The sequence below is a fragment of the Centroberyx affinis genome, unplaced genomic scaffold (genome assembly GCF_046629955.1).
Source record: "Centroberyx affinis isolate AG114_WGS23_722 - 3 ecotype Tasmania unplaced genomic scaffold, CSIRO-AGI_Caff_v1 ptg002103l_1, whole genome shotgun sequence".
Lineage (NCBI taxonomy): Eukaryota > Metazoa > Chordata > Actinopteri > Beryciformes > Berycidae > Centroberyx > Centroberyx affinis.
Window position 1 is genome coordinate 36,979 of NW_027280429.1, and position 15,577 is coordinate 52,555.

Below are 15,577 nucleotides of genomic sequence, written 5' to 3' on the forward strand. Positions count from 1 at the left end.
AAGATTATATTAACTAATTTTATAATTGCTCCGTTTTATTTTTGGCTAAATAATAAAGCCAAGTGTATTTTTATTTTTTAAATGTCTTTTACAGTTTTCTAACAGTAGAGGCCACTGTTGATGAATGAATGGTTGCACTAAAATGTTTCAATCCCTTCTCCGTTAGAGAAGCTGATACTCCTTGTGTGAGCAGGTAGAAAACCCAACTGTTTTCTATAAGAGACCCTGTTAGAACCTGGTGTCGGCCCCATATTTAAATACTGGTGATGGTATTGGATCGCTATGGGAAACACTGAGGTCAACATGACGGCATCCCACACAAATGCATACAATTATGATTTAATAAAGATTTCCAGAGACAAACAATACTCTGATATTTTCTTTCATTAACTTCAAACAGAACTTGAAGTGTTGGTGAACTTCAAACTGGTATAACATGATGACCTGGGCTGGTTTACTGTAGATTAAGTTCAACTTTGCTCCTTCTGCTCACAAGGGAAGAAAACCGAACTTTTTCTCAAGATGGTTTTGGGGAAAACCAGCCCTGATTTGGTATAATCTGAAAGACGAAATCTGCGTCACACACCCCTTTAGTCCTCTTGTCAGGGGTTCCAGTCTTTTGTCTTGAGCTGCACTGAGGCCAATTCCAATGGAGAACTGAATTAAAGGTTTGGAGAACAGGCCGTCGGCTGGTGAGCAGGTAAAACCCAGAGTCTGTAGGTCAGAGCGCTGGGCAGCTGGGCTAGGAAAGCTTCAGGCCCTGAATGTTCGTTCTCAGGTTCAGCATCTGCTTCTCCTGCCGGACTTTCTCCTCCTTGAACGCCGTCTTGTTGGCTTTCTTCTCCGTTCTCCGCTCCTGTTGACACAAAGTAAAGGAACATGTACATGAATATATGAGGCTCCCGCACACCGTCTACTTGCAAATTTATCTCAATTTATTGTGCCGTTTTGGTCATAGACCTTTTTCAAATCGGTAAACGTGGAAATAATATCACCAGTAGGCTACATATAGGTGCAGGATGATTAACAATCAACATAATAAATTAGCCTATCAACATTACATATTACATCAATAAATAAATCAGTATTTTTCACATTTATACATCACTAAATAGGTCAGCATTTTTCACATTATCACAATGCAAAATCTATAATAACAGATTAAGTTTAAAGTTCAAACCTCTTTATTCTCCCAGCACCCATGACTGAAATTGTCAGGTGTGCAAACCTTATTTTATTATAATATGTAGATTAAGGAAATACATCTTTTCCTCCACGGTTGCAATTTTGACAAATGCGCGCACTTTTCATTTTTCCTTTCCGAAAACTCCATTACTGATAATTGATCCCTTGGTAAATATTGAAATCCAATTAATGGCGTTTGCCTTTGCAGTTTGTGGCCATCAGGTGTGACACAGAAGAAAAACAAAGTGCTCATATGTGACTTGGAGAGCTGGGATGAGAGTGAAATCAACCAAATCACTGACTTCAATTCATCAGTTCAATCAGATGCTATTTATAGACTGTTTCCCTTTGTTGAGGCCAGATTGTGGTTAACCAATGAAAAAGACACTCACACCTGGACTGACGCTCTTAGTGATTTACTGAGCAAAGTTTCAACCTCAACTATGTTCATAATAAGCCTGACAAATACCAGCTGAAGCTGAAGTGATGCTGAACAAACCTCCCAGCATGCATCAGTCCAGCGTGTGGGTGTCTTCTCTGTTTATTCAGTGCCTTGCCTTTTGTATCGAGCACTTGGTGAGGATTTTATATATAGAGCTTAGGAAAAGGGTCAAGGTTCATCTTTATGAATTTCACAAGCGAAGAAGAGTGGCGGGTGATTTGTATGAGCAACCAAAGAATACACATGAGGAAGAGAGTCGATCTGGTTTTTAATGCAATTACCGATTTGCAGATTTTGGCATCTGGATTACAAAGGCCATATAAACAGTGGTGCAGTTCAACAATAACAAGTAGAGAGTTTGGCCTGTTCTGCTGTATTCAGGGTTCCCACACCGTTTCACTGATGAAATTACAAAACTTTTCCATGCCCCTTTGCAAGTTCCCATGGCCAAATTTGAATGAGACTGAATTAAAAAGTAATCATCAAACCATCAGCTACACTAACTTTATGCATTAGTTTGTTTTTCACTTTAAAATCAAGGGTTGTTATTAGGGCTGAACAATTAATCAAATATGGGACGCAATATTTGTTAAAGGTGAAATGTGTGTCAAAATACCATTTTAAATGAAATATTGTGGTGCTGCAGAGATGTCCTGGCCTACACATCATATTCTACAGACTTAAGAAAACATCTTTGTTTGGTACAGATCCCCGCAAAAACCACACCGTAATCATTTTAATACGTTTTTCAATGAAAATGAGAATAATAATGTAAAAACGATCATTCCCTCTAGTATCGCAAATCATATTGCAGTTGCAATATCAGTCAAAATAATCGCAATCAGATATTTTTTCAAAATCGTTCAGCCCTAGTTGTTATAATATTCCTCAACTGTTTCTGAGCCAGCCGCAGCTTCTTGTAACATTTTATAGTATTCAAGAAAATAAAAATCATTAACTTCACTAATTCCACGACTTTTCCAAAACTCTTCTCCCTTTTATCATTTTTCATCACTTCTCCAGGACTGGAAAACACAATTTTATAATTCCCTGACTTTTCCAGGTTTTCCAGGAGTGTGGGACCCCTGTGTGTTACTGTGAGTCCCTGGATTTAAACTTAGTCTAACCCACCTTGCGCTCCTCCTTGACGGCCTGTTTCCTGGCCCTCCTCTCCTCCTTGCTCTCCTCCTTGCTGCGGGGCTGGGTGGAGACGCGGGGCAGGTCCGAGTCGTTGATCCTCTCCATGCGCTCGGCCTGCCTGGCGGTCGGGCCTCTTCCCGGCAGGACGTCCAGAGGGATGCCCGTCTTGCTGGACACTCTGATCGGCTTCTGCTGAGGAGCGCAAGCAAGAAAAACAAGTTCATTCAGGTCCAAGTCAAATCCTTATTCAGTGAGCTGAACTAAGAGTGCCTGGACCCCCCTTGAGTTCCTATTGATAATCTATTAGTTATAATTTAGTGTTTCATTAGTAAATTAGTAAATACAGGGTTCCCACTGCCGCCCTTGTAAAATTCCACAACTTTGCCCCGATTTTCTGTAACCAAGTCAAAGTGCTTCCATGACCCTAAAACATGATTCCTTCCTGGTTTGTTAATGTTTTTCAGTCTGGTTTCCACAGCAGTTGGGCTGAAATCCTCCATTTGAGGCAATGAATGAGTGAAACAAGTTGTAGTATACTGTATATTCTGGTATATTCCTGTAAAGGGACTCATTTGTAAATTCCCTGATATTCCCTGAGTTCTCCAGAGAATTTAGCAAATGATCAAAGTAGAAGAAAATCATCAGTGTTGCCACAGAGGCCCAGGTAAAAAAAAAAAAAAAAAAAAAAATACCTTACACACAATCTCTCCAGCAGCAACCAAAACATCAAGCCAGAAAAATGCAGACACAATGCTCTTATCTCACCTTTGGTGGATCTTGAATGATTTTGGGCCGGTTATACAAGTTTGAATATGTACCTGCAGAGAACGAGAAACAAGGTGGAAACGGTTGGTCAAATGCAGTAAAAAAAAAACCCAAAAAAACAAAAAGAAGACATACAGATAAAACAATAATACAGCTGCACTTCACCCACACACTCATCCATGGCCTCCTCTGCATAAAGTACATTTAACATAATAAAATCATCTTATGTTAGTAGCTGTTTCCTTTATTACCTGTACTTGACATACTTTACTTCTTTGGTATTGACTGTCAATTGCTGCTGTGGCACCTGAATTTCCCCATGGGGATCAATAAAGTGCTATCTTATCTTATCTGATCTCTTCTGCATTATCTGATCTACTACAACATCACATCTGAGCTCAGTCTTGCTCAAAACAGCCATAACTAGACCTTTCGATACAGGCTGAATCAATTGTTTTAATTCTTTTATTTGTTTTTTTTTATTATTATTTTTAGTTGGTCATTTATTTATTTTATTCCCATAATGGTTACTGTTACTTTGTTTAAGCTATTATTACTTTTGCACTCTTTTTTTTCCCTATTTTTACTAATGTTTTAATTTTAATTTGTAAGTCAATTTCATTTACATTTTTATTTCTAAGTGAATTATCTCTAAGTTAATTTCCTTTACTTCTCAGTGACTCAGTTGTATTTGATATAAGTGTCGTCTCATGAGCCCTATATGGGTTTTTTCCAACCAGCTGTCCATCCTGGACAATCTTGTTGAATTCTGTCTGGTGGTATTTTATATTTTACTTTCTTGCACAAATAAACTAAACCAAGCTGTGGTGAAGAAATCATACTGCTGTTTTCACACCCTTCTCATATCACACCTGACCTGGAGAAGTTAATTATTACAGTAGATTTTAATACAGTAGATTTCTACAGGGAGGGAAACTGACATCTGGTGGCCCGGCTGTTGTGTTCACTCCTGAGGAAATCCCCATTCATCCTCTCACTGACACATACAAAACAATTTCTTATTAATCATTAACAGCATGAGCTATTAATGCATGAATCTGATCGGACCAGACTGTAATCTATGACAAGCAATAAAAAAAGTGCAGCTGCCAAGTAAACACAATCAATAAAGGAGGATCAATTATATTTGGAAATGAATTCCCTGTCATGTTTGATTCAATCTGCTCCAGTTAGCGATCGCCCAGTCTAATGTTTTTCCCAAACTTTAGAGGTTTTTTTTTTTTTACTTAGTTTTTATTTCAGTTTCAGCAACTTATACAATCATATTCATAATTTCGTCTACTGTTTTTTCTGTTTTGACAGCTGTAACTTTACAGGTTTTTTGACTATAAATCGAAACTCACTGATGATGGTTTCACAGTCCCACTTCTCTGCCGGAGCCTCGATGACCAGAGTCTCCATCTCCTGCTCCTCTTCCTCGTCTTCCTCCTCCTCCTCCTTCACCACAGGGAGTTCTTTGGGGCCGAGGTCATCGGGCCGCTGGTATCTGAACCACAGACAGATCAGTGTTAGTCAGGTGGGTCAGTTAAAGGAACAGATTCCCCCAAAACGGGAATTTGAATTAGAATCCGCAGAATTCATCGTCCACCGTAACGAAAACTGTCATTTTAATATATTTATTTAGTAAAAATACCAAACATTTACTGGTTGCAGCTTCACAAATGCTACACTTTCCTTCTTTCTCAGTTTCATATCATTATAAAATGAATATTTGGGTTTTTTTGGCTGCTGGTTAGTCCAAGTAAGAAATTTGAAGAATCACCTTGGACTTGAACTTGTGATGGGCATTTGTCATTATTTTTGACATTTTATAGACTAAATGATTAATCAAATAAATAATCGATAATGAAAATATTTGATAGCTGCAGCCCTACTTGGCACAATCCAGTCCTCATCTGTATGGAATACAGGTTTACAGGTTTACAAGTTTTTGTTTTTTTTTAATTCCTGTATTACAAATTTTCTTCTTCCCTGCCACAGATTAAATGATATCTCTTCAGTGATCCTATAAGGCTCCATAAGGAGAGCGAGGCATTAACACTGCCAGGGTTAGAGGTTCAATTCCCACCCACCTGACAAATATATGTATACATACTATTGTCAGGTGCTTTGGATAAAAGCATTCAACAAAAGGGGATATAGCAGGGTCAGAAGTTAATGAGGGCTGGGGGCAAAAATGCTCTTTAAAATTAATAAAACACCTGGGAAATTGAAGATCAGGGGGCTAAAAATGCCCCCGATAATTTCACCCCAGCTCACATTTTATTTATTGAACTGTCAAATATACACATGCAAATGCAACCATGATCCCCCATGGGCCACGGTGACTTGTGGCAGCCTATGACTGGGGCATTTTTTTTTTTAGAAAAATTGAGCGTTTTTATGATCAGAAAACAAGTAAACAAGAGTACGCAGCCTGAAGCAGTAGAAAATGTCGGCACAAACATTTAGAATAAAATACAGACCAACACAAACCACTGCTTCAATAAAAAATAAAACAATTCATTTAATAAAAAGAGTCTTCTGTAAGGCCTGCTGCCAGTTTCCACCAAGAGAAAGTTAAAACAAATCTCGGTGGTACAAATTGACTGCACACAATACATACAAAATGCAAATGTATTGTTTCATAATTCAATAAAACTGCCCCCAAAAAAGGACCAAATCAGATCAAGAGGGCAAGAAACTCCCTCTATAAAAACATTTTCTTGCCCTGGCCTATGCTGTCTGCTTTAACTCTACATTTCTTTTCTATTCAAATGAGGACCTGAGCAGTTTTCTGGTTCACTCACTCCTTCTCTTTTTGTCTGAAGTAGTCTTTGATGACTTCGTCCAGGCGAGCGCTGTCCGGTGCGATGAAGCCTTCCAGCTCGGCGTTGTCCAGCGCGCCGATCTCATCGTCGTCGAACTGTTCGTAAAACTGAAACGACACGAGACACGAGACACGAGACACGAGACACGAGACACGAGACACGGTTTTTAGGTTTTGAATGATGAGGATGAAACAGCTGGAGATGATGCTGCTGCTCCTGGCTTTACAGCTACATCTGAAATGAAGGTTTTCTCCTCCTTCTGGGGGGGGGGGGGGGGACTGGATAAAAACATGGTTATCCTGACTAACTTGTTTGTTTCCCGTGTTTCTTCTGATATATTTGTTGTTCTTTGACCTGTTTGGTTCTCTGGTTTTAACGATCAGCAAAAATTCTGCCACTGCAAATGTTCAATAAACAGTTGTGATATGTGAAACTATTTCAAAATTAATGGTCAAATCATCCTAAATAAACTTGCATGAAGAGAAGACCTGAGACTTGACTTGACTTGGGTTCTGGTGACTTGGGACTTGACTCTGACTTGTACTCTGATGACTTGAAAAGGTTTCTAAAGTCTTGACTTGAGATCTTGTGTTTGTGTAAATGACTCAGATTGATGACTTGAAAAGGTTTCTAAAGTCTTGACTTGAGATCTTGTGTTTGTGTAAATGACTCAGATTGAAAGTGATGAGATTTGTTCCAGCAGACGACTGAATTTAAATTCTGTTTTTCTGAATTTGTATGGAATGATTGAATTTATTGAATTTGAAACTGATTATAGAAATCAAACTTATTTTTTTCAAGTTTTTATCCTATTAAAACCATATTGCATTGAAAAGTCCTAGATATTTCGTTTTCTTTAAGATATTAAATTGATACTGGACTCTTGATTTGTTCTGACTTGACTTGGTAATCTACATTTAGACTTGGAATTTGACATTAATGACTTGGACTTGTGTCAGTGACCTTCTCGAAGCGGTCGTCCAGCAGGCTGAGCTGCTCGTTCCTCCTCATGACGGACGAGGTGAGAGAATACTCTGTGAAGCGGCTCTTGGTTTCCTCGTCCATGAACAGGAACTCCCGCCGGCCGCCGCCCTCCTCGTCCCCCGACAGACCGCCGTCTGAGTCAAACTGTCCCTCCGAGTCTGTGTCCTCCCACTCATCATCATCATCTTCATCATTATCTCCACCTCTACAACAGGTTCACACAAACAGAGAATCACATTTACCTTCTAGGCATTTAACTGACGCTCCTATCCATTCAACAGCAGACTAAGCTGGATTTCCTACATCAGCAACATTAAAAGTATAGTAATAATATCCTGATTTCAGTTTACAAACTTAACCATCTTAAAATATTTGCAATATTGAGACATTTCCTTTCATTTAGAGTGTCTGCTGTAGTTGAAAATAGAGCTGGGGGCGATACAGACAAAATGAAAATCACGATAATCACAAGAAATGTTTTCATTATCAATATATACTGTATATATATATATATATATATATAACGATATCTGCCAACATATGCAAAATCACTTTAAATAATCAAATTGATGTTCAGAGCATTGAACTGCAAGGTAATATCAAGTATGATGAAACTAATTTTCAAATAATATTCCCAACTCGATTCATATCTCATTTTGTGAGATTTTAATTAATGTTTTCGTGCTTTTTATCATTAATTTAGACTCAATATTGCTCTTTCAACATATGATTGCTTTGAAAGACGATAAACGCTGCCCAGCCATAGTGGAAAATAGCCAAGACGCTGACATGAGTTTGTTCCTCAAACTATCAAGACTAATAATTATCACGATTATCAGCCTTGATGATTTGAGGAACAAAACCTTCATCATGCACCCTGAATTACCACAGAAACGAGTGTAAAGGTCAGAGCCACAGCGCCTGAACAACAGATAGAAGAAATAGTCCCTAGAGTCCCTAGAATGATCGAGTCATCATGAAGAAATAAGAAAAAAACATAAACACTTTGGTAAAGAGAGAGCAGTCCGTATGGAGGGAAACGTTCATGTCTTACTCCATGTCCACTGCTCCTTTCACATCGTTGGCCTTGATGATGAAGTCGTCGTCCAGGATGTTGTCCGGGTCGTCGTAGTCGAAGTCTTCGTCCAGTCCGGCTACGATGTCGGGGTCCATGTCCAGCCGCGGTCCTGGGAGGGGAAACAACACGATGACATCTAAACCTGACGGCAGCCACAGGTCACTGTCTGAAAGGTCTGAACTTCACTACCCAGAAATCCTGTGCGGTGACGTCAGTAAACTGTTTACCAACCCGGCCGGTCTGTGATGCTTTAGACCAAAGCAAACCAAAGAGACCAGAGAGGAAAAGATCTAACTGGTGAGTCCAGCTTTCTCTGCCGCTGTTCAGGAGATGGATTGGATTTCACTCTTAAGTTTTGATTTGTCACTTTCTGTGGGCAGAGAAGTGTCCAAACTGACACCAGAATTTAATTTAAGTCATTTCAGTTAGTGGTGATGGGACGCTCTGCTCTGTTGCAGCCCCACTTTCTGATTTAGGCTGATAAAATACTGTACTTTCAATTTCTTGCCTAATGCAGCTTAAAAGGGAATCACCTCCAAAGTCGAGCCTTTAAACCTGTTTCGTATAACTTGAGTGTAGCCACATGTTAATAACTATAGAGTTTGGTGAAATTAAAACATTTTATTACATTCAACTTCATATATCAACATCTTGACTATTTTTTAGTCAAGGTGTTGATATAAGATACAAAATGTGAAATGATAATTTTTTTCCCCAGATCACCAGGAAATAAGTTCTATCAATGTGGACAGACATCAATAAAGGTCACAGATTACTTAATGCCCCTTTTAGAGCTGCAACGATTAATCGATTAGTTGTCAACTATTAAATTAATCGCCAACCATTTTGATAATCGATTAATCGGTTTGAGTAATTTTTTAAGAAAAATAAGTCAGAATTCTCTGATTCCAGCTTCTTAAATGTGAATATTTTCTGGTTTCTTTCCTCCTCTATGACAGTAAACTGAATATCTTTGGGTTGTGGACAAAACAAGACATTTGAGGACGTCATCTTGGGCTTTGGGAAACACTGATCCACATTTTTCACCATTTTCTGACATTTTATAGACCAAACAACTAATCGATTAATCGAGAAAATAATCGACAGATTAATCGACAATGAAAATATCGTTAGTTGCAGCCCTAGCCCCTTTAAAGCAATATTTAATGTTTCTAAACATATTCAACAACAGATCCTGCTGTTAAGACAATAAATCATCCTGGGTCCGTCCTGAGTTTGTATTTCTATTCTTGGTTTACACTAAATTTAGTATTTAAAAATAAAAGTATATTCGGTTTCCCAAACAGGAACTCTCTCTCCTAAATGGTATGTTCTGTGTTCTCTTCTATCAATATTATTATTATTATTATATTTTAATGTTTTTAAAAGAGGTATTAAATCATGGCTAAAAAAGAAACAACATTGTTCGAACACCTAATACTCCTGTAGACACACCTGTATTTTGTATATTTGTGGATGTATTTTTGTGGATGTATTGTGGATGTATTCTTGTGGATGTATTTTATGTCCTCTTTTTTTTTTTTAAAAAGCCTCCTGTGGACAGGTGTTGTAAATTAGCGTTTCGCTACAAACACTAAACACAGTGCATCTGGTCCTTGTGCATAAATGTATGTTACAATTCTAATGCTACTGTGATGTCCATGTCAAATAAAATAAACTTAACTTAATAAAACATGCTATTTGGTGAAATTCTGTTCCAAAACGTCAGACCAACAGTCAGCTGAGAATCACAGCAGCAGGATCTGTTGCTGAATCTGTTCACCAACGTGTTCAATGTCAGTTTTCACTCAAATTAATGGGAAGTAAAAATCTGAACGCTACAAACTCGTCCAGCTGCATCTGATCTTGGTGAGGAGATTATATTCTGGTTTTCATAATAACCCCCATGTTAAAACTAAGTGGAATATTGCTTTAACCAGATGAGCTCTTTACCTGAGATTGGAGCGGCTTTGTTCAGAAGTCCAACTTCCTCTTCAAACTCTGAAGCGAACACTGAAGACGGCAGGTTGATGCTGGACACCTGTTCAGTAAACACAATATGAATTTGTTTTCTTGCAGACTTTCGGTTGTCAAATATCATGAATATACGCAAAGTCTAAACTTTCTCTCTCAACTTTTAAGTCCAAAACATTTCTCTATAAACGTGCTTTTGTTTGATTCAATCGATTTTACTTCATTATTATTTGTTTTCTTCTTTTACTGTTCTTACACTTTGCATTGCTTTTATTTACTGTGGTTTTATTTAGGGTTGCAAAGGGGTGGAAAATTTCCGGTAAATTTCCAGAAAGTTTCCGGTTAATTTCCATGGGAAGTTAAGCTGGGGAATTTTGGAAATATTCCAAATTGGAAACTTTCCATGGGAATTATGGGAATTTATGGGAATTTATGGGAATTAATGGGAATTTATGGGAATTAACTGGGAATTGAGGGTAATTTAATGGAAAGGTATCATATCCAAGCATAAATATTTGTTTTGTTATAAGCAGACATCCATCCAAAATAATACAATTAAAACAGATTTATTTGTAAGTAGAACTTTATCAAGTGTTAAATATTTTATTGAACAATCAATTATTTCATTGAAGAACAAAAACATGAATGTTGAGTTAATTATTAAATATTGACCCAACCCATTCAAAAATTAACAAAAATGCACAGGAATGCACAGTGCATGTAGGGGGCGTGGCCTCAACAGCCCTGCAGTAAGCAGTGTGCTATGTGTGCATGTGATTGAGGAATAGCATAGATATTCAACTGTACTTGCATGATATCTGGTTGTTTTAGTCAGGATTATGCTAAAATATATTTTCCCCAACTATATTTAAGTTCCCTATTAAGAGCATACCTTCAATTTTGTAAATTCCTGGTTTATTCACGTTTATTCCCATAAATTCCCGTTAATTCCCATAAATTCCCGTTAATTCCCATGGAAAGTTTCCAACTTTGAAAATTCCCGGAATTTTGCAACCCTAGTTTTATTACCACTATACCATCTTATTTGATTTTATGCTGGTCTGTAAAGCACTTTGTAACTCCTTTTTTTTAGAAAAGTTCTAGATAAATAAAGTTATTTCTTGTTGTTGTTGTTGTTGACTGGCTGATGTGAATGTCCCATTCTTGTGTTGACATGGTACAACCCAGGAAGTTTGTTATTGGGGTTATAATTCCTTCAAAAGCTCTGGAAACAATAATTCTTAAATTCCATTACTTTTCAAGGTTATAGAATAGAATAAAATAGAAAAGAGGTTTATGAACATAGGAACCCTGTTAACATGACACTGAGGTAAGATTCAGTAAGATTATTCCATTCTGGTACTAACAGACAGTCATAGTTCTAAAACTTACAGGAACAGCCTGGTCCATCTCGCCCTCCTCCTCCCCCCCGTCATCACCGAGGTCAAAAGGTCGTCTGTCAGGATGCGCGGGGCCGGCTGCCACCAGCTCCACGGGCCGCTCCGCCTCCTTCAGGTGCTGCAGGTAGTCGTAGTCGTCGTCAAAGAAAACTCCGAACTTCCTCTGCTCCTCCCGCCGCTCCTCTGCTTCCACCTGGGAAACAACGAAAACAGACAAGAGAATTCAGCTGTCACCTGGTTGCACTGCAAACTAAAACCAAATATATCGTAGTTCCTCTAATAGTGGCTGGTAGTCAATTAAAAGCCGGGTCTCCGATAATGCCCGGGGCCGTGGTCGACACGAACAAATAAAGGCCGGCCCCAAATACAGGCCGGGGAAAAAAACAAAGGAAACAAGCATGAATTCGCCATAGCTGCGACCACGTACACACACTGTGTGGCTACAGGCCGCCAGAGGGTGGGAAAATTTTTGTGAACCTACCGACCGACCGACTGACCGACCGACAGAGCGAGCTATAGAGCTGCTGGTCGCAGCTACAAACAATGGTGGATACCGGTAAACTCCTGGTGGCTGGCGGAAGTCTCTGGAGCGTGCCGTCGTCGATTACCGTAATTATCGGTAATGCATTGCAGTAACAAAAAAAACGTCTACCTAACGAACCCCAACAGAAGCAGATCAGAAAACAAGGAGGCTTCGTACTAAAATATGAGCAAATATACTTATCAAACAGAGGAATTAGAAATAAAGGCCTGTCTCTAATATAAGCCTGCTTCCAATAAAGGCCTGGTACCCTCTGCAGTAGAGGTAAATAAAGGCCCGGGCCAATATTAGAGGAAATACGGTATATGAAATCAGACATATTAACATATTTAAAACAGAAATTATTTTGTGTCAATGGTCAAGTTAAGCAACTTTATCTTTGAAAAACAAAGATCAGAAAAATGTATGTTTGCTTTTCTAATTAAAAGCCCTGGACAGCAGACTTGAATAGACTTTATTTTCCCTTTTTTGGACCTGCGGTGCGTGAACACTTCCTGGTGGATAAGCTCGGTGGCAGAGCGCACGGTGGCGCCTCGTACCTTGCTGGCGGGCAGCAGGACGTGCTGCGGCGCCGTCTCATCTGCGGCCAGCGGGTCTCTCTGACTCCTGTGGACCAGGTGAAAGGTCACGGCCTTCTTCTTCTCAATGAACGACTTCTTCTTCCGGTGAGGCTGGAACACAGCAGGAACACAGCAGAGGTTAATGGCAGTTTAATCGAGCGATATGGTGTGAGATAGTGTGATGATTATATACAGAAGTGTGGAAAACGGTGATTCTGTGGTAAATAAACAGCTGGGTAAGTTATGAACCTTTATGAGCAACAAGGTGAACAAATAACTGACTTTTGTATGAAAGTTGTATTGATTGTCTTACACTGATTTGATGTTTTTGTTTTATTGATGTGATGTATATGGATGTGATGTTGTGTTTTAATTGGTGAGACCAAAGATGATTTTCCTGCTTTGGCTGGACAATAAAGATCTATTCCGTTCTATTCTATTCTAACAATATAATTAGAGTTGCAACGATTAATCGATTAGTTGTCAACTACTAAATTAATCGCCAACTATTTTGATAATCGATTAATCGGTTTGAGTAATTTTTTAAGGAAAATAAGTTAAAATTCTCTGATTCCAGCTTCTTAAATGTGAATATTTTCTGGTTTCTTTACTCCTCTATGACAGTAAACTGAATATCTTTGGGTTGTGGACAAAACAAGACATTTGAGGACGTCATCTTGGGCTTTGGGAAACACTGATCCACATTTTTAACCATTTTCTGACATTTTATAGACCAAACAACTAATCGATAAATCGAGAAAATAATCGACAGATTATTCGACAATGAAAATAATTGTTAGTTCCAGCCCTAAATATAATTAAATACATTTTCAGGAATCATAAAATTCATGTGTTTAATTTATGTACCTTACATCAGTCTCACATTTCTTCCTATATCATATGCAGTGACTATACATTCTCAGTCTGTATCAACTTCTAAAGATGAGCAAAAACATTTTACACTTAAAAAGGCGAGTAAACTGAGTTTAGGAGTGTTCAACCTTAATAATAATAACAATAATAATTGTATTTGTGTAGCACTTTTCAAGATACTCAAAGACACTTTACGTGAAATAGTATGAGCATAAATAAAAACAATGTACAGATACATAGCAAGTAAAAAAAACATGCTAAAACCAACTAACGACAATAGAAACAACGATAGAAAAGACAAACATGACCCTACTGTGGGAAGGAGAGAGAATGGAATATTAAAATCAATTTTGAACAGGTGTGTTTTGAAAGTGAGGAGTGAAGCACAGTTTTCTGTGTACCCTGGTGGCACTGCCTAAAAGACAACATCACTGATTAAAAAACCTCAGATATTGAATCATTTCTACTTAATCTAACTGCTGAAAGGGATGCAGCTCAGCTATAAAACATGACAGTGAGGGGGAGTTGAGAGTTAACTACCTAACCTAACTAGCCAAAATGATAAGAAGAAGAATACCATGGATGGACTTTTAGTTTGCGAATGGGTTTTCTTCCAGCCAGCTGAACTGATGCAGACAGCAGTGACGTTAGCCGCCGTTAGCTAGCTAGCTATGTTAGCTATCTATAGTGGCTCAAACGTGTCCGCTTACCATCTTTAAACGGGTTTCTTCGACGGGTCAGTGTTACAGCTCGCCAAACCTTGAAATACCGTCTGCTGTTAACATAAACAACAACAACTTAAAACCAGAAAGTGTCGGTGTTGTTTATCCACGCTGGTTCCTCCTCACCATGCTGCAGCTGCCACGGCTGGAGAGAACCACTTCAACAGCGGGGGTTATACAACATGAACCGACAGTTTAGGCTTTAATCTGGAGAATATATGATATACATTTTAATAATTGGTTAAAAATGTGGTTTTGTTCTTAATGAATGAAGTCGCAGTATACAGAACATGCATATATAAAGAAAGTAATTAGTGCTGTATCTCCTCTACATTCTGAATTGTTGGTATAGTCCAACAGACATAAGTAATCGATTGACGAATCTAGATAAAGGGCTTTCCTCTTTTTCTTTGAATACTTTGCTTGTTCCGAGGAAAGAATGACCAAATAATTTTTTTTTATTTTTTTTTTTACATAAGGCCGGCCTGTATAACCGAATTTAAACAAGACTGAGGATGCTGGAGTTGATATCATCCTGTGGAGGGCAGTAGCATGCCTAGTTGCATCTAGAAGATGAATCGATCGACGATGTCATCGTACTGCGAGGAACAGGCATCCATGGGAACAGGTTGCAAAGAAGTGTCCCACCAAAAAAAAAGGAAGTTTTAAAACATCTCATCCTAAAATAATCACCCTCTAAATAATGATAGAATAATGTTGGTTTTTTTTCCTCGAAGACAATCTACACATCATCCACACTCATCCTCTTGGACAGGATGTCACTATTTCTGTTTTATGTTCTATATTCGGCTGCTTCAGCAAAAAATAAATAAAAAGGCTTACAAGTTATTAGCAATTGCAACCAAGCATAAAACACACACACACACACACACACACACACACACACACACACACACACACACACACACAAACGCAATGGTTAAATAAATAAAATAAAACCATAAAAGTGCCACAGACAAGGACTTCCAAACTGAGGTACGACTCTCTGAGCAAGAGATTTAACTTCAAGTCTGTTTAAAAGCAGAAAGGATGGCTCTGAACTAATACAGACACTCTAACAT

At 38.4% G+C, this 15,577-nt stretch overlaps 1 protein-coding gene across 2 annotated transcripts; it reads right to left on the minus strand.

Annotated features, from left to right (window-relative positions):
* Window positions 1-67: 67 nt before the first annotated feature.
* On the minus strand, window positions 68-14,624 carry ltv1 (LTV1 ribosome biogenesis factor). 2 transcript variants are annotated; one of them, XM_071531627.1, is made up of 11 exons: window positions 14,484-14,624; window positions 12,880-13,011; window positions 11,792-11,992; window positions 10,379-10,466; window positions 8,402-8,534; window positions 7,327-7,552; window positions 6,343-6,470; window positions 4,897-5,039; window positions 3,533-3,585; window positions 2,759-2,956; window positions 68-856 (listed from the first exon to the last, which is right to left on the minus strand). In XM_071531627.1, the coding sequence occupies exons 1-11, from the start codon at window positions 14,484-14,486 to the stop codon at window positions 743-745; spliced, it is 1,419 nt and encodes a 472-aa protein (XP_071387728.1). In that variant the 5' UTR covers window positions 14,487-14,624; the 3' UTR covers window positions 68-742. The 2 variants fall into 2 exon arrangements, with proteins under 2 accessions (XP_071387728.1, XP_071387727.1); XM_071531626.1 differs by having other exon boundaries at window positions 2,759-2,959.
* Window positions 14,625-15,577: the final 953 nt, after the last annotated feature.